This window comes from Ammospiza caudacuta, chromosome 2 (assembly GCF_027887145.1).
Source record: "Ammospiza caudacuta isolate bAmmCau1 chromosome 2, bAmmCau1.pri, whole genome shotgun sequence".
NCBI lineage: Eukaryota > Metazoa > Chordata > Aves > Passeriformes > Passerellidae > Ammospiza > Ammospiza caudacuta.
The window spans coordinates 457,372-480,563 of record NC_080594.1 but is presented as its reverse complement, the minus strand read 5'-3'; the positions used below and the strand labels follow the sequence as shown (position 1 = coordinate 480,563).

The 23,192-nt window shown below is 45.0% G+C and overlaps 1 protein-coding gene across 1 annotated transcript in view; it reads right to left on the bottom strand.

The window, feature by feature from the left end:
• The window catches only part of SYNJ1 (synaptojanin 1), a 49,437-nt gene that overhangs the window by 23,311 nt on the left and 2,934 nt on the right, over positions 1-23,192 (bottom strand). Inside the window, exons 3-15 of the mRNA XM_058800586.1 lie at positions 17,370-17,456; positions 16,758-17,025; positions 14,250-14,475; positions 12,939-13,022; positions 12,380-12,441; positions 12,001-12,097; positions 11,525-11,694; positions 9,653-9,734; positions 8,314-8,466; positions 5,014-5,179; positions 3,787-3,810; positions 609-800; positions 3-87 (exon numbers count right to left, since the gene is read on the bottom strand). Of these exons, the coding sequence (XP_058656569.1) occupies positions 3-87; positions 609-800; positions 3,787-3,810; positions 5,014-5,179; positions 8,314-8,466; positions 9,653-9,734; positions 11,525-11,694; positions 12,001-12,097; positions 12,380-12,441; positions 12,939-13,022; positions 14,250-14,475; positions 16,758-17,025; positions 17,370-17,456 (1,696 nt within the window). The remainder of the gene's footprint in view (positions 1-2; positions 88-608; positions 801-3,786; positions 3,811-5,013; positions 5,180-8,313; positions 8,467-9,652; positions 9,735-11,524; positions 11,695-12,000; positions 12,098-12,379; positions 12,442-12,938; positions 13,023-14,249; positions 14,476-16,757; positions 17,026-17,369; positions 17,457-23,192) is intronic.

Sequence of the window (23,192 nt, the reverse complement as noted above, 5' to 3'; positions counted from 1 at the left end):
ACCTGGCGTTCACAATGTTTCCTGCATTTAACTCCACCATTTCTTCAAATCCAATGGCAAATATGTCCACAGGTTTGTTTTTGTGATCTTGAGGTAAATAGGGAAAGAGTTATTTCTTGTTTCTAATTAACTCAACAATCAAGACCTCATCTATCTATATATACTCATACATATATTCATTTTAAGGAAAAATAATCCTTCCTTGGAAAGAAATTCCTCCCTGTGAGGGTGGGCAGGCCCTGGCACAGGGTGCCCAGAGCAGCTGCCCCGGGACCCCTGGCAGTGTCCAAGGCCAGGCTGCATGGGGTTTGGAGCAGCCTGGGACAGTGCAATGTGTCCCTGCCCATGGCACAGGTGGCACTGGGTGAATTTTAAGGTCCCTTCCAACACAAACCAGTGTGGGATTCTGTAAAATTCCAGTTGTCTCAAAGAAGCTTATAAATAAATGCAGATCGTGCAAGGTGTTTCTCTGGCAGGGGGTGGAGCTGCATCTTTACCGTCCCTCCCCACACAGTTCTACAGTTCTGTGATTGCCGTTTCTGTGTTTGTGATCTCTGTACAAAAATCAGATCTTTGCAGTAAAAGTAATGGCAGAACACGGACGCTACCTTGGAATTCATGGATCCCAGCCAGCTTGGGGGCGTCCAGCAGCCAGTCAGTGAGGGTTTGATTTCTGAAGGCAATGCTGCGGAACTGCTTCCCCCCGTTGACGTTCCACGTCCCCACGCACACCCGGATCTTCTTGGGTTTGGCATACTTGTAGAAGTTCTCACACATGCTCTTCAGCACTTTCACAGATGCTGCAAGAACATTGGAAAAGGCATTCGTTTCACAGAGAACGTTCCAGAAAGCTGGCACTGAGATCTGCCCAATGCACGTGCACAGACAAAGCTAAAGTGCAAAAGCACAGGGAACGCAGCTTGCCCAGGGGACAGTACCCTTAGGGACACACACTGACCAAAAAACAGCAGCAATTGGTTCAGAATTACATAGAGACAGATGATACACGAGGAAACAATCCCCATGTTTTAGAAATATCTGCTGTTCTTTCATCTCATCCATGACTTGCTAGGGAAGCCATCATTTTCCGTACATATCTGGCTCATTTCCATGGATTAAATTCATGAAATCCAATCTGTTACAGAACCAACATGCACGTGTATTAATTCCCAGCAGGGTAAAAGTGGCTGATACACTACAAGTACTAAAATAGAGAAGGTACATTATTTCATCATATTAGAGTATGTCTATTTAAGCCACAAATCTGAATTCTTTTTTGATCAGTTAATTCCTGAAGAGCTGCTTTAGTGAGGACAGTAGGCTGGGATTCAAACTAATTAAACTCATTTCTCTGTCCCATCAGCCCTTCCCTGTGCCGTGTTTTTATCTGCCAAATGAAGAGAGAGGAATGACCCATATGTGAAGGACACTGTGAGAAACACAGAAAGGAAAAAGCTGATTCAGTGCTCAGGTACTTTACCTCAGTTGTAATAATTTACCTATTTTGAACGTTCTCAAGTTATCTGACTCCAAAAGAACAATTGAAACAATATTAGAGGGAATTCTTCCCTTCACTTGATGCTGTCTTGAAAAATAGTTACTGGGAACAGCATTTCCATTTAAATTCCCCAAATAAGATGATTAGTGAGCTGCTGCTGTCTTTTCAGTCACTCTTGGCTACCTGGTCAAAACAAAAATCAGGTATTCTCTATCCCTACTGGGTTTGAAAAAAACTGGGAGCAAGAGAAGGAAATCTATTGTGTTTGTTGGCTGGGAATGCTTTCCCTGCTGAACAACTCACACACCCATAACTAGGCCAAACACACAGAAAACAAAAAGGACTGGTTGGTGTCTCCCTGCTGCTCCAAGCTGATCATGCTCAGGATCATGCTTTCATCAAAAGCCAGGGAAAAGAAGTCTAGAAAACAGCAGGGAGCCCACAGGATCATTGAGCCCTCCAGGCACGAGGGTCTGAGACCCCAAACACGGGCTCTGCTCCTGCCCCACACTGCAGGCAACTCCAGCCAGGAATGGGACAACACCTGCCCCAAAGGCCACAGAGGGTGGAGGACAGGAGCCACCTCAGCACCCGGCCCCTGAAGGGAAACAATCCCAGCAACGCTGCAGCCACAGCACATCCAAAACCCAACCCATCCCAAGGGCTGGCTGGAGGCACAGCCGGAACCCCCTGAACCCAGAGCAGCCGTGCAGCGCTGCGGAGAGGAGCCGCTGCAACAGCACAGTCTGCACATTGCTCCTCTGGGGTTCCATCTTCCTATGCTCACAATTTACTGCGTCTCCGCCTCACTTTAGTCACTCCAAATCATTCGGTTGCTACTGAGCAGCTTTTAAGAAAAGCTGCAAAATTTCATTATTGACTGTTTAACCCCTGATGTTGTCATGAGACCCTAATGTGAAAAAGCCTTACCAGGTTAGACTCTAACTTGAAAAGTGAACTGACAACAAGCTTATCACAAACAAAAAATTTGTTTCTTCCAACTAGCAATCTTCCTAAATTGTAGAATGACTTTTTCTATAAATTTGAGTAATTAAAAATAAAAATTTCTACTTCTTTCCAAAATACTGAGTGAACCACGTGCTTTTCAGAGCACCTGAGACCATGATTTTCCTACATATTTCTGGTCATTGATCTTTTCAGCAAAATTGTGCCTCACTCTACAACATCAGAAATCCAATCATTTACAGTTTCTGTTATTTGCAGAAAAAATACTTTGACTGCTGCTCTTGCTAGACAAGCAGAAATTTGGAAATCAGTTTTACAAAGGGAGTGTAATTTAAAATTGTTGGGAATATTCTGTGCAACTGAGTAGAACTGTTGGAACTTGATGGAACTGTTTCACTGAAACATCCAAATTCCTGTAGGAATATTTCAATACATGCAATTCGTATCCAGCTGAAACCCTGAAATGCTAAAAAATAGTTGATTTATAACTCTTACCAAAAAAATCTAATTCTAATAAATAACAAAAATTAGACACAAACAATAATACCAAAAGCAATTGATAAATATTTTTAAAAAATAGCTGGCTTTTCTTCCAGAGCTCTAAGATAGAAGGCAATAGCATCAGTGAGTGTGAGCAGTCATTCCAATGAGCATTGGTTACACTGACAAGATGCCAGTGAATCACTTAATATCAGACATGGCCTGTGACTCACATTTCATTCTTTACATACTCACTGAGAGTTAAGCAGGTGGAGTAAAACACATACAGGAAAAGCAAAACCGGCCAATGAAAGGGCCATTTACATTTGCTCAACACCCAGTAAATTCTGCATAGATTTTAGAGCATTAGGAATATTTTAGTTTAAATAATGGTTTCTGGGAACAAGAACAGGAAGTGCTGCACAGCTGACAAGTGTCCTGCATGAACACAACCAAGTGGAACCTTTTAGCAGCAAGTAAGACGAAATTACACATTGTACTGGAGAATTTCACCTCTTATACTAAACAAAGCAGAAATACAGAAGGCTCCAAATCAGATAAAGAGGAAAATTCCTTTGCAGCTGGGGCACGTGCAAAAAATAAACCCCTGCAAATCGGCTGCCTCATTTCCTAACTCACACCCAAGCTCAAATGCAACATTTTCACCTCTTACACTCTCACTTTTATTGGACTAAAGGATGTTAGGGCACAGGAATGCCAGATCCAAACACCACCAGGAAAACGTGAGCCCACAGCCCAATATCACACAGCCACAAGAAAAGCCAGAGGACAGCAGCAGCTGCTCAGGGATTTACAGCTTATTTTACTGTGCTATACTATACCTGATTGCAACGATTGCTCTGAAACTACGGATGCAGTAAGAGGGAAACAAGAAAAGATTAGTCAAATAACTTATTGCTTTTGAGGATTTTCCAGCAATGTGTGAGAAAACATGCTGTTAATACACAATTTATTACACATAACCATTGGCATCAGTTAAGGCATATGCTTTGTGCTGCAAAATCTACCCAGTTTCACACCAGGGTTAGCAAATCCTCTCCTCCCTCACTAACAATGGATTCACACATGTTGGGGAACCCCTCTGGTTAACCTGGCACCTAGCACAGAATGCAGGGAGATCTCAGGCCAGAGGGATTAATGCTCCTCAGCCCTCAGGAGCTGCAAACACAGAAAGGACAGCTTGCATTCCCAGATAAAGGGACAGCAAATGACAACAAATCGTAACTCATTTTGAGGTGAGGCCGATTCACCAGGTTTCAGATATAAGGAAAAAACCACAATAACCTGAAACCTTGTGCTAAACAAATGGGACAAAACCACTCCCTCAGCCTAAACATTGGATGAAGATGGGGACCCTCAACATGAGGCTACAGCTGGGCAACTATTTCCCTCTTGAGCCAGAAATTTGCACTGGAGCTTTGACATATTCTTCGTCATTCCAAGATGTGTCTGGGAGAAGGAAAAAAAAAGGAAAAGGAAAATTTAAGAATGTTTCCCTAAAAATTGCAGTAACCCAGAATATTATTACCTGGGATCTTGGAAAGAAGATTCAAATTTCAGTTCCTTCTCTGCCCAAATATGAGCTCCTGTAGCTTTGATGTCCCAGGAGAGGGCTGGACACAACCCTGTGACTGACCCACTATTTTCTTGGCCACCAGACTTGCAGAGCATGGGACTGACTGCAGTTCTGGGGCCACAGAGGCTACACCTCTTTGGGGATGCACTGACACCCTGCTCTCATGAGGGGAACCCCCTTCCTGGTACAAAACCCCCAACCCTCACGTGGCTGCCCTGCACAAGCAGAGTTCCTCATCAAAATCTGTCTGGTTTTGATGTAGAACTTGACCCAAAAACCACAAACAGGTAAAGCAATTTCTGCAGCACGTTAGTTCGGCACTATTAGTAAAGCAGAAGTAACTTCCATATTTTAATAAGCCAAGAGAACATGAAATAGCATTTATACTTTCCAACAGTGCTTTGAAAACAAACTTGATACAGCTTTCTTACAGCAATAGTTATGAGAGATGAAAATCCTGAAAGACACATACCGCGTAAACTGCTGGTGGTTAACAGAGCCCGTGCTTTATCTGCTAAATCACTATTTAGGGTATTTCCCAACAACAAAACATCAATGGCCTCCTGCTTGGAGCTATCAAAAAAGTTATTTTGGATCGTTCTGGTCACAGAACGAGCACCATCCTTCAGCTTCCCAGCCTGTTGGGGAGGAACACGTATAGAATATTTTATGTCGGACACTGCTCACAATACATTGGCAATATTCAGTAATATATGCAAACTGTGTTAATGATCTTAAGGGCTAAGGCAATTCTCTTCTTTAAGTGTAAAATCAAGTTGTCTGAGCCTACTGGGCTACATGTGATTCCCCCCACCCCCAGCCCAGATGCTAAAAAGCACAGTAATACCTACAAGGCGTATCTAACAAGCAGATTGAAATTAAATGAAATAAAATTAAACAAAATACTGCAGGGAAGGGATTTTTTTTTCCCTAAACCCTAGCTCTTTAAAAATTAATTTGCTATAGCGCCATGTTTAGACCATGACAGGGATTCTGGGCTTTTCCCCAAATAGTGAGAAATGAGCAAGCACTCGGATCCAAATGCCATGACACGTGAACGTACATGTTTATGCACTCAGAAGCTCAGAATCCACATTCTGGAATACCCATGTTAAAACCAAAGAGAGCTTCGCCTTAAGACCGCCCTTAACTTGTTGAAATGACAAGCAAGTGTCATGCAGCGTCCCAGAAGGAGCACAGGCACTGACCCGTGGCCACAGACACACCCAGACACGGGTTCTGCTCACCGTGGCCTGACTGAGCTGCAGCCCAGAGAAGCAGCGTCCTACACCTGGGCTGAGCAAGGGTCTGCAGCGAAATGCGCTGCTGAGGCAGATGTACCTGGGGTCACACACACCTAAAGGATAATGTAAGTAACACAGAAGGCAGTCTGGTGCTCAGTCCCAAACCTGGCAGTGCTGACTGGGCACACACAAACACCCGCTGCTGCATGGGCTCCATCAGGGATGCTGCAAGGATTGTGTTATTATATATAGAAAGTACTCCCAAGTTCACAGCTTGCACTGTCCATGAGTCTCTTAAAAGCATGTGGAAAGAAGGCAAAAGCTTAACAGAACTGCCCTAGGATTTAGTTCTGAACTAGGCAGCAAGACAGAAGCTGCTCTTTTGGCAAGGCTCAGTGGCTTGGGCAGACAACGGCGACGTGCTGTGGGGAGCACCCTGAGCAATAGGATTGGGACAGGATGCACTCCCTGCCTGGCAGACAGGGGCACGGGTGTGGGGAGCACTCATTGCAACCCTCCCTGGCAGACAGGGGGCATGGGTGTGGGGAGCACTCATCGCAACACAGTTCTGACAGGATGCACTCCCTCCCTGGCAGACAGGGGGCATGGGTGTGGGAAGCACTCATCACAACACAGTTCTGGTAGGATGCACTCCCTCCCTGGCAGACAACGTACAACTGGTGATCCAAAAATCCACACTCACCATCCACATACCAGGCAATTAATTGAAAGGAACCCCGAGAAAGCAAAGGAAAGAGCAGGTAAGGAGTTAGATGGAACAAGTATTACAATGCTTTTAGAAGAACTGGTTTGCAGTATAGAAAGATATATTAACACACTTAAGGTTAAAATAATTTTCTCTCATGTGAAATTTCTGTATTTTTACTTCTAAGTATTCTTGGGCTTTGAAGAATCAAACTGACAAGTAGGAAATGGAACAATTTGAGGCATCAAACTTTTCATTTGAGAAATGAGAATGCAACTTAAAAACTACATTTTAAAATGTACACTCAAAGTACTCAAAACATACTGAGTCAGGTTTAATTGAAACAAGAGCAAGTATTGTATGGTTTTGCAAGCATTAAAGATCCTCTTTGAATAGACTGGACTCATGTCAGAGATGTAGGATTTGATTTACGAGATGCAGTACTAATTAAGAGTTGTTCCAGGCCAGGGATTCAGAATTATTCCAAAGACAGCAGAGTAAATGTACTGTGGTGGTTTAACCAACTGAAACCAGGACCATCTACTCTGTGTTTTGAACATTAAAAATGGAAATACATTAAATGCATCTTTTAAAGTAAAAAAGATACATCTATATAGCCAAATGCACTAGATTAAATGTATATTTATTAATTTAGGAAAAGGAATGAAGGTTGAATGGCAAAGCCAAGACAAGGGGAGACACTCCATAAAATACTTACTGCACTTTGCCAGGCAGTCTAGGTGACATTTTTGTAAGAAAATAAAACTAAACATCTTGAACCAAATTCCATTCAACAGTAAAATACAAGCAATTCCCAAATGAAGAAGTCTGGTGTGCACCAGTCAAGGGGCAGAACAAGCAACAAGTTGATTTGGTAACTTTGTTTTTATGTATTTTGTGGTGACACCTCCTACATGAGCAGAGAAGGACCCTGGCACAGAGTGACTGAACAAATGATGGAAAACCCAGAACAGCTGGCTGTGGGTACATGGGCTGTGACATGGAATGAGGAGCAGCACATTCCTGAGCAGAAAGAGCAGGGTGAAAAGACATTCTTGAAGGAACTAAGGGCAAAAATTGCTATGAGCCAACATTTGTCTTGACAGGCGTCTGGCAAAGGACAGGATTAGGGAAACAAAGAAGCAACACTGGGAGGAAAACAACAAAAGGCAGCATTAGAAAATGGGAACAAGTCAGGTATCAACCCAGACAAAACAAGCTGAAGAGAAACATGACAGTGTCATGGAGCATGGAACTGTTCTAACAGCCTTAAAAAGCAGGGTGGAAACAAAACCTGGGGTTTTTCAGTGACTGCAAAACTAAGAAGAAAAAGCTGGACAAACACACAACCAAAACGCACCAGGCTACAACTGGATTAGTACTAACAGTATTAAACATGAAAAACACGAACAACATCCCATCAAACACGCTCGACAAGGAGATACAGTGAATGGAACCAAAATAATAGGAGAGGTACAGAGAGAAAAGTAAAAGTATTCAAAGAAAAAAAAGCTGATTCAAACATACATTTTCCTGAGCTATATTCTAAAGAAATGGAAGATTTCAGAATTATCCAACAGAATAGTGTTACGTGGGAGGCAGGAGCATGGCTAGGACGGGATGTACAGGAACATGACCTGGTTAGCAACAGAACCAACCATTCAAATTCATGTTTCCGGTTGGTTGGGTTTTCTTTGTGATTGCTTTAGGATTACAAAGAGCAGCTTTTTGAAGATAAAATCTCATCATTGCTAAATTAATGGCAGAATTCATTCAAACCCGTACTGAACACTGGCGAAGCATTTGAGAAGATGTACTTTACCTTTGCTTTTCCTTCAAGGGCTCCAGTTCCAGCATAGATCTTACTGACAGAATCCCCATTGACAGACCACATGGAGCGGAAAACCTCCTGGAAGCGAGTCACTAACTGAGGCTTCTCAGCCAGCCCCAGCACCTCCAGCTGCTTGGTTAGCATCTGTAACAGGGGAACACAGCATTAGCAAAAAACCCAGCAAACCAAACCAAACCAAAAAAGAACCCCACTCATATACATTTCTTATAAGGCATGTTGTGTTTTTCAGAAGATAGGCATAAACCCCCCAAATCCTGGGGGTTTATATGTCTCATTCTGAGCAAACTGTCAGGACAAGATGCTTGAAAGGCTGCATCACACATGTAATTCAGCACCAACACTGCATCTTCCTTTGAAGATAGGCAGTAATACAGGAAAAAAATTACATAGCTGATATGTAAATGTTTTCACATTGAAGTTCACCAAACTAAACACAAAAGCCATTTTCAAGAGCTTTTACAAATCTTTAAAACCTTAGGGTGTCTGACAGAAGGAGAAGGAGCCTCAAATAACAGACACAGAATGGCAAAGGCACAATTCTGAAGGCTGGGCAGCAATTAACAAAAGATACAAAAGGAAACTTGCAAAACAAAATAAGGAAGAAATAGACAAGAAGTTTTAGAAATTGGGTGCTTGCTCTGATAATTTTAGGGGGTCATCTAGAGTTCAGTACCTGTTACTTTAAGTATTACTGTCTTCAAGTAAGAATTCATATATCTCATTTAATAGCATTTTAAATTAAAGTAAGCAGTTCCTCACGATTAGCCATTTCCCTTATTAATTAGTTGTATACTTGTAGCTCTCATACTTTAGCTGAAATAATAATTCTCATTGCTGAAAAACCTGGCACACCTGGTTTAAAAAAAAACAACGTTGTATTTATGCAGTTCTTAAAAGGATATGACAGGAAAAAACAGAGCTAGATAGCTATGTTTGACATGTAAGGACTCTACACATCAAAAATGTAAGAAGAGTCTTCTGCCACAGCAAACTGGGTAAATGCAGCAGCCAAGCACTACACAGTCCACAATCAGATAGGTCTGTTCCAAAACCAACACCTGTAAGTTGTCACAGAAATTCCTCTTAAGAGGGGAATTTTAACTCAATAAAACTCAGAAAACAGAAGGATAACGGCTTGACCTTGCAGCATGCATGTATTTGCATTTCCAAACACGCTGAAGGCCTTGTCTCTGGCGGTCAGGCCAAGGAGCAGCTCCCACTGTAGGATGCAGCTGTGAAAAGCCCATTGCCCTTCCCAGGGAAGGTGAGGCTGCTCTCCCAGCCCAGCCCAGCTGGATGCAGTTCCTACCTCCAGGCCCAGGAAGGCCTGCACGCTGTTGGTCCTGTCCAGGCAGTCCAGGCAGTTGGTCCTGACGGTGCCGCTCTGGGACCTGCGCCAAGGACAACGGGACAGGGAAAGGCTGAAATTGCTCACCCGGCACACGGCTCCTCAGCACAGGCAGGGACAGAGCGGCACGCCGGGGCACTGTCAGTGCCCCACAAGGACACCACAAACGTGGCAGCAGCACAGGGTGAGCTTCCCGTGCTCACTGAGCACAGCTCAGGCTGTTCCTGCAAATCACATCAGTCCTTCTGCTTCCCCTGCTCCCAGTCCTCCTTGCTTAGTTAAGTGCCATGCGAGATTAAGGTTTCTTTTCAAGCACTTAAACACACTACCAAAGAACCTCAGAGAGAAATAACTCGTAGTTACAACAAAAATGAAAAAAAGAAAACCAAAAAAACAAACCTGCTGAGTCAGTTCTTGAATTTTCTTTAACTAAAAGTTACAGGAATTTATGATCTAACTAAAGCCAATTCCAGTGCCTCAGTACTTGCTGATAAAAATGAAAAACTAGCCTCTCCCCTTTAGCCCAAGGGATGTTTGAGGCCTGTAAGCACTCAGGACTGCTGCACTTCCTTTGGGAAAAGCCCAGGAACTCCTGCTAGAAGCTCTCAACAGGATCATGTTCAGCAGCAACCATGGGCTGCTTGCTCAGCTCAGAGTACAAACACTGATGGCTCTCCCAAGGACACACATTATCCCTCACTGGTGGCATTCCCACTGCACACTGCCCACCAAAGGCAGGGTGGTTTCAGCACCTTTAGAGACCTAATCAAAAACTGCAAGTTCTGAACAACTTGCTTCAATATTTTTCCTTTTTAGCATTGGTGTCTCTGCATTTGATTTGAAACACAAAGCAAAAGGCCTGACATTTCCCAAGGGAGACAGTTTATGAACTCACAAGCATAACCACCTTCTATTAACACAACTCCTTGAGCTGTCACAAGCCACAACTCTTTTTTGCTTTCCGTCTGTTGAATTTTCATTTGTGATGGCATTAGTTGAATCCCCCAATTAAAACCAAAATGCCACTTGTAAAGCTTTTTGGAGCTCATCCCCTCATCATTCAGCGAGAGCCTCACTCAGCACCCTGCCCTGCATTAGTGAAAAGGACTAAGGGTGTGGAAGGGAGCAGAGGAGTGTTGCCTATTCTATCCCTGCTTCTCTTTTCCTGCTGAGATGAGAACAGCCATTGCTCCAGGAATCAGGAATAAGGACAGAGCAGAGCAGGACATGTGCATCTCAATCCTGCTCGAGAGAATGTAATCTCCCAAATGGGGGATCCAGGCACAGCCAAACCACTGTCCTGAACACGACCATTGCTCCAAGAATCAAAAATAAGGACAGAGCAGGATACATGCATCTCGATCCTGCTTGACAGAACGCAATCTCTCAAACAGGGGATCCAGGCACAGCCAAACCACTGTCCTGAACACGAACACTTACACCACACAAAAATGGCACTGTGGGTCCATCACTGAGGGAAGTGCTCAGCCTGTTACACAGCAAGATGGAAAAACAGACATTAATTCCATGTGGCTGCCTGCTAGAAAAGGGATCATTGACCCTTTCACAAAATCCTGAGGTGAAAGGCCTGAAATTAATTCCTGCCCCTTGAATGTCTCACAGAGATCATCTTTAGAGATTTTTAGAGCACACACAGAATGAGACAAGATCTCACCAGAGTAAAATGGTGACTCATATTTCAGCTGTTAAGGATCACCCAGATCCACTAAAACCACAATAACAGAGGCAACATGCCTTCTCTTATCTTCCTGCTGAGGGGTGAAACACATCCCAGCACCACATTTTAATCAGAGGAAAGCGGTACACACAAACCTTTTCACTTCCTTCCCATCAAAATAGAAAAATCCACACTCCAAGAATTTCTGGACTTGAGGTTTAAGCACGCTGTGTAGTTTCTCTGCCTTTCCACCTTTAACCATCTGGTGATAGTCAAAGTTGACCATTTTGATGTCGGCTGAATGTTCAGATGCTTTCAAATGGCTCTGGCATTGGAAACAGAACAAAAAGTATCAATATACCAGTACCTGAACACACAGAAGTAGGAGCTAAACAAGAGATAAGTAATATTTTAGAAGTGCTTTTATTAGCTTTCTTTTAGGTAAAATGAAACCACTTTTATCACCATTGAAATTAATCACTCAGAACTGATTAATATTTCACATGTGCATTTTGTTTCCCTTGTCACAAAGTCAGGTTTGCCCCTTACTCCCCCCAAGGGCTCTCTAAGAGCTTCATTGCAAACGAGCAAATTCCAAGGATATGCACAGGGAAAGAAGTGCCATACTCACCTGGAAGGCTTTGCTGAGCATGTGCTCCCCTTCCTTTGCCCCCAGTAAATTTACAATAATTTGCTTGCCATATAAATTTTTAAGTGTTTGGAAATGCCTGTTAACAGAAGAAAAACTCCACAGTCATTTTCTGGCACACAAAAAATTAACAGCAACACCTCCAGCACTGAGAAGCTGGAAAGTATCAAACCAATTTTATTCACACTTGTCAACAAAGCATTGAAAGGCACAAGCAATCCCCACCAAGTTCCCAGCTTTGCTCAATTCCACATTTGTACAGACAAAGCCTCCCCTTTGGAATAACATATCCCATCTCTGTGATGGGATAGAACTTATCAGAGGTTTTTAGTGCATTAGCAAAACCTTGAGATGATTTTACCTGTCAAAAGCCGGTGCATTCGCCTCAAAGCCCCTTGACATCCTGACACGGTGGGATCCCACCTACAACACCAAGAGCACATTCAATTGTCTTGTTTGGAGAGAAATGCTGCTATGTCTAAAAAACCCAGAGTCCCTGCAAGGCACAAACTACTTTAACCTTTCCTGTGAGAAATGTGCCACAGCAGTAGGAGCTGAATCAGTCCCTCTTTCCAGAAAATTGTGATGAAATTGTATTGCAGTAACTCTTGATCCTTATTGACTTCTTGAGAACACTTCTCCTCAAGAGCAATTCAGAAGAAAACAGCCTCTTTGAATGTCCTTGGATAACCCATTTAAAGAGGAAAAAGAACTTCCAAGAGGAGACATGGAACAAAGAATGGACAAAAACTTTTGGACTTAGAGAAGCAGGTTTGGTGAGACACAATAGCACCCACATGCTCTCAAGCACCACCTCATCCTCACAGGCAGCTGGGAAGCAGAGCCCAAAGGCTACTGGCTGATGTTTAAAAGGACATGAATAACAATTATCTGTATCATTGAATCTATCTCCTGCTCACCTGCAGTCCTGGCTGCTCCCAAAATAACGGAACAGATCCTCGAATCTGTATGAAAGATGACACAGAGTCATCCAAATAGATCACCTGGTAAGGAAAGTAAAGCACAGTATTAATAATTATCACAGTGTAAGATTCTCGAAATCTTAGCTTTACCTAAACATGGAGCAAATACAACATATTTATGCATCACACACTCCACACTACAAACTAAAACACTGTTTCCAAGACTCTGAACAATTCCTACAACAAATTCCATCACTCTCATGGTTCCCTGCAGAATCCAAATTCACAACGTGTACAGAAACACAGCTTTTATTATTTGGCCTTGAGTAAGTTCTGCACTAGGAGCAGGATGTTTGAAACAACTTGGTAAGACCTTCCTGCAGGAACAGTTAAAATGAACACCAATGCACAGACAATCACCCACTCAGAGCCCTGGCACAGATTTTCTGCATCAGAAACCAACATATCACAGTCCATAAAGTACCCGGGAAAGGAAAACTGCAGGGGAAAAACACAGGAAAGGAAAACTGCAGTGGAATAGCACAGCACAGCCATTCAGCAACACTGGCACACCAGGAAACTTGGGCACAGCAAGTGTAACAAGGGTGTTCTGACTGAACAACTGGCACTGGAGGTGCACAAGCAGAGCCCTTCCTGCACGGAATCCTCCCTCAGTCACTGGGCTCTGGAAGGAGTCGGTCAGCCAAAGAAACCTGGAAGCACGAACACAGGAACAGCCCCTGCAGGCACCGCCCCTGCAGGAACAGGCTACCAAGGCAAGCCAGCACAAAGGATTTAGCAGGGTCTCACATTTCTGTGTGATGAGGGCAGAGCCATGACAACCCAAGGCAGCAGAAGGACAGTGGCTCTACAGGCTGCCTTCCAGAGGAGCTGTGCTAAGAGCAATGCTTTTATCTTTCCTGACCCACAAGGTTCCAGTGTTTTGGTATTTGCCCAAAATCCCTTTTGCCTGTTTCTCTCGCTTCAGATTAGCTCAGGCCAGAAGGGGCACACGCAGCTCCAGGGGCTCAGGGGAAGCACAGGCACCCACAGAAGTTCAGCACCTTCTTAAGCTGCTGCAACTCAGCCCCAGGCATGCCCTGCCATAAGCCACACTAAAAACCAAGATCATCAAATTACATAACCTGCTTAGCTTCCTCATTTAGCATCAAAGAAACCATTCCAATACCTGCTGATGCCAGACTTGACCTGTGATACATTGATTTAGAGCAAGAATCCCACCATCGCAATGACTGAGGGCTTCCACTGCCTCGTCAGCCCGGCTGTGGGCACTGGGGCACGCCATACCTGCTCTGTCTCCACGAAGTTGGCCACGTGCCCGTCGTCGTTGGTGCCGCGCACGTTGAAGCGGGTGCCCGCCCGCTCGCAGCTCAGCCGGGAGATGAGGCAGGCCTTGGCCTGCTTGTGCGCGGCGTAGATGGTCCTGATCTCCACCCCGCCACACATGAGCCGCAGCAGCCACTCGTCACAGCTCACCCCGTAGTGCTTCAGGTGCAAGTGCAGGGACTGGTTCCTGCAGGGGAACGCAGCCAAACAACCAGAGGGAATTGCAACTCAGCTCCAACTCTTAAGCTAACTCCTTGCATTTCACACCCACTAACACCAATGGGACCAGGAAAACAGGCATGCTACAGTTTTGTGATATAACTCTCATTAAATCTTCCTGAAATAGCAAATAGCACAACAAGAAAACGGGGTGAAGCCATCAATTTCCATGACCCTAAAATAATAACCTTCATAGCCCTTGTTTGTCACCCCCCCAAAAAAAACCAACACTCTAAGTTGTTTATACTGCTCTGCTCAGCCTTGTTTGGAGAAGCCAAAGATTACAGACTCCAGGAAAGCATGACAGGATTCCAGTGACAGGGTTACTTGTTTTGTAGTGTGTAAACACCACTCAACCTCACACCACCACAAAATAAAGCTACAATAGAATAGATATTGAATACTCCATTCTATGTCATCATTACATGCCACCTAACCCTAACCTGGTCACGAGAAAGGCTCCCAGAAACACATTCCCAGCCAATTGGCCCCCTTTGTTTCTAAACACCAGTTTCAGGGCTGGGTGCTGGTACTCCATGTACTGCATACATGACTCTCTAACAGCAGTCACTGCTCACATGAAAGGAAGATCCACAGTTTGAGTGCACCTGCACACTTACCAGCACTAAGCCATGCTGCATTACGCAAGAAAGACTTAAGTTTGGGTTTTGTGAGATTTTCTGTTTGCCTCACTCTAGTGGGGCTTGGCTTTTCATCCTCTTTGGAAACATTCATTTGTATAAAAAGGGAGCAAAGTTTTCAGCACAGCAAAGAAAAGCCAATTCCAGGAAGATGCCTGGTTGTGCCTCTGCCCAGAAAACTACTGGAATTGCAAACAGCATGTTCATTATAACTCTCTAATGCATTGTAAATCTCTAGCTCTTAAATTTTAGCCTTTTCAACCTAAACCTGAGTATACAGGTGCATTATTATAGGACACACAGGAAAAAGTCTTTCCCTGGGCACTCTGAGCAGGAAAACCCCCAGGAAGCTCACTGAGGTGCCTATGCAGAACGCTTCCTGTTCTTGACTTGCAGTGCATATGCAAGAATACTTCCTGTTCTTGGCTTTCAGTGGTTGCATTTCTAGACCTTGGAATCTGGACATTCCAGCCACCTCCTGGCAGGACTGGTCCTCGCTAAAAACCCACAGAACAGGGCCACTGCCAGAGTTTTACAGCAGGGGTCAGAACCAGCCCAGCTCACTTTGACAGGGTTACCAGGCACTGTTTCTCTGAAGCCCTGAGAGATCCATGGAGAGCCAAGTGTTTTTCCAGATGCACGGACAAACACACGGTCTCCGCAAGCCCTCTAAACCTACATCAAGGAATAACGTTTCTGAAAACCTGAGCTTATTTCCTTCCTTAACAATTTCTTCTTGTATTTCACTCTGACCAGATTCCTCTACCTGACTGAGACCAGAAAAGCACTGGCTCCTATGCTGGAGCTGGTTGGGTGTATTTTGGCCAGCAGAGGGGAATGGATGTAGCTTTTCACCTGTTCTAACGGTGTAAAGCCAAATCTTCAGCACCCTACCAAGACACCTGGACACACAGAGCATTTTTAGCAAAAGCTGAGGGGAAGAGAATTTCTGACATGTCAGGGTGCATTACTGGCATTATTTATGCTGCTGATTGACAGAGAGAGCAGTATTCCTCTCACCAAAAATTCTCTCTCTAAACAATACTTTACTCAAAAAAATCCAGTAAAATGATAGTGAATGCAGCAGCCAAGCAAAGTGCACTTTGTAGCAGAGCCCACCAGCTGTCTCAACAAAACCCACAATATCACCATTTTTTGAGTAACAAAACTTTTGAAGTGCTTTCACATGTTGGAAACCCCCTTGGAATCTATCTATAAACAACACATAATTTTAGAATTCAGAACGTTCCAAAAAACAGTAATTTTCTTCCTTTGAAGTTTCATAACCACACCCATTTAAAAAACTGACACAACTGATGAAGAATTAGGAGGCACCAAAACTCAAACACAACATCACAGGCAATGTTCAGATGAAAATACAATATAAGCAGTGAAAAATCAATTAAGAAACTTCCAAGTGGTCACAGAAACAGCCTGTCATTAGTAATACACTTCTGCCCTCAGAGCTGGAGTAATGCTAGTCAATGTCAAGGCTCGTGGGAGAAAGGTGCACACGACAGAGCTGGGAAGGACAGGGACAAACACTTGCCAGGCGTCACAGTGCAAAGGAGCTCAGGGCGTAACGCTGCCGGAGCACTTGCGCACTCACCAGAAGAACCTGTTGTCAGTGGTGTGCTCCTGCATGCTGCGGTGGGCGCTGAGGCTCAGGTCCAGGCTGACCCCCGTGGCAGACCAGGCGAAGTAGAAGCTGCCCGAGTTGAGCACCTTGCGCACCTCGGAGACGCGGTCCTCGTCCGCGGGGTCCGCGCGCAGCGACACGAACTCGGTGCACGTCACCCGGAACACCTCCGAGTCCTGGATCTTGCCCACGGACATGCAGCCCGTCACCAGCACCAGGTAGTGCAGCAGCGTGTCCCCTGCAGCACAGGGAGAGAACGCATCTCAGCAGAGCAGGTGCTGATCCATTCCTGTACTAAAGGCTCACAAACCCACCCCAGTGTGCCTGACAACGCACAGAGAGCCAATGCCAAGGAGAAACTACTCCGCAAACAGCGGGGATTGCAATAACAGAAGCTATTTTTGTCCACTCGCTCATTTCTGGGAGCGCTACAAATTTCTAAGTTAGTCTGCAAAGAAAAAAAATCAAACCACACAAACAGAAAAAAATAAGCCCAGTTTCTGTTGCAAAGATGCAGTTGCACAGGAGCAGCACAGGGTTGTGCCCCAAATGAAAAACACAAGTTCCACATCTTTGACTCACCGAGGTTTAACCTTAGCACGCCCAAGAGCCCGTACGCATCCATGACTTTGGAGTACGTATTCTTGATTGTGTCCTTCTCTGCAGAGGCTGGGGAGAGGAAATGAAAGATCTGCTGATGTAAAAGCCCCAGCACTATGGCAGTGAGAACGAGACACTCCACACTGAAAACTCCAAACTGAGGGATCACAAAGCAGCTGCTTACTGAGGCTTCTGGAGAGAAATCAAAATGCATGAGCATATGGCACTTGATAACGGAAAATGAGGGGTTGACTCTGTGACAAAGTATGATTGTGCCATGTTTTTCAGCAATAAAAAAGCAAAACTCCAAGTGACATTAAAGGAGAACGCTGGCATTTTAACAACATCATCTCTTGTTATAAAAAGCATGTACAGCACAGACAAATCAGATGACTGAGAAGGCTCTCCTGTAATTAAAATTAGTGCTTAATGTTGTTTTTTTTCATGGAAAAAAAATTATCCTTTTTAAATGACCCTTTTTCTCCAAGAATAAAGCCATCATGTGGCAGTGTTATCTATGCACAAGACTATTACAAGTGCATTTTAACTATCTTAGAAATATTCCTAGCAGATCAGAACTCTTGCAGGTCCGCAAAAACTGGTATTGAAAAGCCATGTCTTACATGAATGGGGAAGACACAATTTCCACAGGCAGTTTTGAAACAAAACCCACAAAATAGCCCTATCATATTTTAGAAGAAATTCAAGTTTATCTGCCATGGCTCTCCTGGGAGTTCAGTGAATATTTGAGCCCTTCCATCAGCACTGTAACAGCCAGAGCAGCAGGATCCCTGGATGCCACCTGGCCTGAGCTTCTGCTCACGACCACGACTGCACCAGGAGAGAACACCAACAATTCCAGCCTGGCCACTGGATCTGCAGGGATCGGGATTCCATGGCTACCAACAATCAGCACCGTTCTGCTTTGGCACTGAAAACCTCAGGACATGACATGGAGAGGAGTAAATCAAAATGCCCATCTGCTCTGGCATTTTGCTGTCCTCTCTCTCACATGAGCTGCATCATTTAGAATAAAATCTCTATTTTATTTAGAATAAAACCCCTCTATTTTACCTAGAACTGCTCTTCCCAACAAGCATCCCCAAAGATCAGTACAGCCCTGCCTGTGCACAGGCACAACCCTTGTGTTCAAATATCCGCAAGCTCTTTCATTAAAGTGGATCAGACACTTAAAATAGATTAAACAATTATTTAACCACAGCCTGAAATCCAGCCCTATTAAATGTTTTATTCAGTGGACTTCTTAAAAGTTTCTTTACCTTATTGCACTAATATTCCTTTAATACAGATGTAATAAAAATAGTTTTATAGCAATATGAAGATGTACTTCTGAAGCCCTCACCCAGGGTGAGTGCTAAGAACCTGCAGCTCATCTAAAAACATTTTGTGAGCATCAGCAAACTGCGTTTGTCTTAACCAGAAAACCACTGCGCTGGGAAGAACTCCTAAACCTCAGATCCTGGTTCCTTCAGTCTGTTTTTGAGAACGGGTTTCACGATACCAACACAGTCTTCTAAACTCAGTTCCCAGAAAGCTGCCGTGTCCTCCCTCCACAACTGAAATGATTATGGAAAGATCAGGTTTCCTTTCAAACTTCTTGCAGGGTTTTCCTTAGAGGCGCCTGCTGGGATTTAGTGACATGTCAGAACAACGCCTTTTCTGTCCCACATGGATTTATTCTCTTTTTCCAGTGCAGAGAATGCTGGATATCCTTGCTAAGCCTCAAAAAGTAAATTAAGTAACGTGGGCTTTGCAAATTCAGACCAATTAAAAAGGCCCACAAAGGCCAATAGAGCAGCAAAGGGTTGCAAAACCAACTAATCAAATAAAACCAGAGCACCTTACTGTGGCTGGTCAATTGCTGTTTGCTTAAAGTGCCCAAGATCCAACCAAAAGCGTTTCATGCCGTGCTTTTCATTTCCATTGGCCCCAATTCAGTGTGACCTCAAAGCTTTTCCACAGTGACCACCTCAGCGTTTCTCTCTTACACTGCCGGCACTTTTCCCACCTCAACTTGTTTTTCAAGGCCAAAGTTCACATGAGAAAATGTCAAATTTGGCATCATTTCCTCCATCCAGCCCTGGTCCATGCCCACCAGGCTTCTGCTTTCCAGGCAGTGCCCGGTGAGGAAGTTGCTGCGGTCAGCAGTGTTACAACATCCAGGAAAAGCACTGCAGCTTCTGCAAACCATGATGGACTCAGGCAGATACAGCTCCACCACACTCCTTCCCTTTCTCCTCCCAAGGACTCCTACCCAGCCTCCTGAACAGGCCAAATCTGCTCTCTGAGAGCCCAAGGCACCAGTCCCACTGACCCCATCTGCAGCGCTCCAAAAACAGAAAGGTTTTATCCTTGCAGGGTCACTGTTAGGCACTACCAAGGAACCCAAACCAAACTAACAAAAAACTGCACAAGATCACAACACTTGCAAAGTGATTTTCAAATTCATTTGTAATGTACTCTGGAGAAAACCCAATCTGCAGTGTCAAGAGAAAAACAAAATTTCTAGTCACTATTTATTAATGATTAACAGCCAAGAGCATTTTAAAACACCATCTGTAAAAAGCACACCTGCTCAATCACCGACTCTCACAACAAAGGTGAACAATTAATTATTTTGAAGGGAGTACATCAGCCCTCCCAGTTTTACAGAAATGGAACCCCAAAGGTGAACAATTCCACGATTTTGAAGGGAATACATCAGCCTTCCCAGTTCTACAGAAATGGAACCCCATCAACAATACTGTTTTCGGGATAATCTGCTTCAACGTGTATTCCCCTTCATTCCAGATGCAGAGATCAGTTTCCCAGTTTTAACACCTGAAAGGGTCGGATCACAGTGAAAGTCACCAGGTAGGCTTTCTCTGTTCTTGGTGCGCTCACAGGGACCATGAGACAGCACATTTCAGTCAGTGCCTACAGTTCCCAGGTAGAACATGGGACTCTCAGAATGCTTTTCCTTCAGACCCAGGACTTCTAACTTACACTAGACGAGACAAAGCCCACACAACTACCATTTTAAAATGTTTAGAACCTAAAAAATCTGAAAAAATTGTGAGAAATTTAGGAACACCATTTGGTATTGATGTTTTAAGACTAAGGTTCTCAAGGGTTTTGTCAAATTACGACTGTCAGATTTTTAGTATTTAAATTAAAGCTAAAACCTAAACATTACCACAATCAGAACAGAGTCACCACTTTCACCTATTAAATTAACCAACCAAATACCTATTTTATTACTTTTGACACCTCTTCTTTTGACACTTTTTGGCTCAGCTCACAATGCTGGGGATGAGAAAACCCTGCCACACTGCTTTTCAAGGCCTGCTGAGACCACCTTGGCTGATCTGCAAGGAAGGATCTCCTCACTAAGGAGTGGTCTGAGTACCACTGCTCCCCATGGCAGTGAACAGCTACCAGGGTGCACACAGGCAGCCCAGGTGTGCCTCCCCTGCTCAGCCCTGCAGTGGCACTGAGCCCAGGGGTGCTCCCCCTGCTCCCACCTGCAGTGACACTGAGCCCAGGTGTGCCTCCCCTGCTCAGCCCTGCAGTGGCACTGAGCCCAGGTGTGCTCCCCCTGCTCCCACCTGCAGTGGCACTGAGCCCAGGTGTGCCTGCCCTGCTCCCACCTGCAGTGGCACTGAGCCCAGGTGTGCCTGCCCTGCTCCCACCTGCAGTGGCACTGAGCCCAGGTGTGCCTGTCCTGCTCCCACCTGCAGTGGCACTGAGCCCAGGTGTGCTCCCCCTGCTCCCACCTGCAGTGGCACTGAGCCCAGGTGTGCCTCCCCTGCTCAGCCCTGCAGTGGCACTGAGCCCAGGTGTGCTCCCCCTGCTCCCACCTGCAGTGGCACTGAGCCCAGGTGTGCCTGCCCTGCTCCCACCTGCAGTGACACTGAGCCCAGGTGTGCCTCCCCTGCTCAGCCCTGCAGTGGCACTGAGCCCAGGTGTGCTCCCCCTGCTCCCACCTGCAGTGGCACTGAGCCCAGGTGTGCCTGCCCTGCTCCCACCTGCAGTGGCACTGAGCCCAGGTGTGCCTGCCCTGCTCCCACCTGCAGTGGCACTGAGCCCAGGTGTGCCTGCCCTGCTCAGCCCTGCAGTGGCACTGAGGTCCCAGGGATGCCGTGACGCTCACGGCTCCGTGTTTATCAGACACAATGTTCTCCATGGCAGGGACAGGAGCACAGACAGCTTAGCACTCATGTGGGATGAGTCACCAGCAGGAGAGGGAGAGAACACACTCCTGCCCAGCCAGGGAAACCTATCCAGTTCAGACATCTCAGAAAGCCCTATTTCAAAGGAAAAATACACTGCCCATGCAACAAAAACACATCTATGACACCCTCCCACTAAATTCCAAACAATTCAGCAGTGAAGCTGCTGGCATTTAAACCCAGGTGCTCTCAGCAGGTTTGAGAAGGATCCCCACACTCCAGTAACCCAATAGCAACCAAAGAGGTGTTAAATGCACACAGGAAAGCAAAGCATGGCTCAGGTGATGAGCCACAGCAACATGAGATAATCCACACAGAGCACCTCCAGGAGAAGCACGGCCTGGGCTGCTCCCACGTTCAGACTGGGGGTTACACAACCACCACCTCTGAACCATCCCTTCCACCCTGCTCCCTGCTTCCCTCGGACCTGGCTGACGGGAACAGCACATGGCACACACTCTGAACGCCAGGTGCTGCACCACCTGAGCCGTGCAGCATTTCCTACCCAGGCCGGGCTGAATCCTCTGAATCATCCTGCAGAGCCACACCGAGGGCACGGGGAGGAAGGTTCAAGCAGCTTTATCCTTCCCTCAGCACAGTGACACATGTGCTTCCTTTAAGGTGGTGTCTGCAGGATCAGTAAGCTTCCACTCCGTTCTCATAGCCCATTTCAACACCAAATTTCTGTACCTGGATATTCCAGGAGCTGCAGTTCACTAAGGCTCTCAGAACTGAGCCACATGAATCAGTTTTAATGCTAAAATGTATTTCACTGGGCTGTGCAGGTATTATCTACTCTGCTGTGCATGTATTATCCCCTCCACACACAGCTAAGAACTATGATCAGCTGTAAGGCCAAACGTGTTAATTCATCTCCAGTATTTACTAAAGTATTTGGGAAAATGTCTAACACTCTTGAGGTCAGCATTGTCAATTTTTGTACTCTAAAAAGCGGCAGCACCATCATCAAAACACAGAAGATTTTGGCAGTTTAAAGTGATGCTGTTCTGGATTTACATTGATATATACTTGGTCGGACCATTTTTCTGTCTATTCACAGCGATTTTACAAACATGGGAAATCTCGCCCAAGGCACAGCAGTATAGCATTAACTTGGTCTATATTTTGTGCAAACACCTGTAAGTTTGTACAGCTACAGCTTGCAATCTTCTGGCTGGATTCTGTGACACAACCAGTGAGATAAAGCAGCGCTTCACAAATCTTCCCAAGTAGCAATAACTGTGCTCCTTTAAATATGTGCTAAAAAGAACAGACACCAGACGGGAACAGCAAGCAGAGAAAGAGAAGAAAGAAACCTGAGCCAGGGGACTCCTGGGTCTTTTCTGCTGTCAGTTTAAGACTGTGATCTTCAACCATTAAGAAAAATATCAGCACCTAAAGAATTTAGGGAATTAGGTGGAAATAAAACAGAGGGAATTAAAGCAAAATGCCACTGTAAATATTCACTGGAAAACTATGCCCATGCACCAGAGAGAGAAAGAATAACCCGTCTCCTGGTTAAGCTCACTGCAAACAATGCTCAGTAACTACTTGCAGCTGAGAACGAGCATGC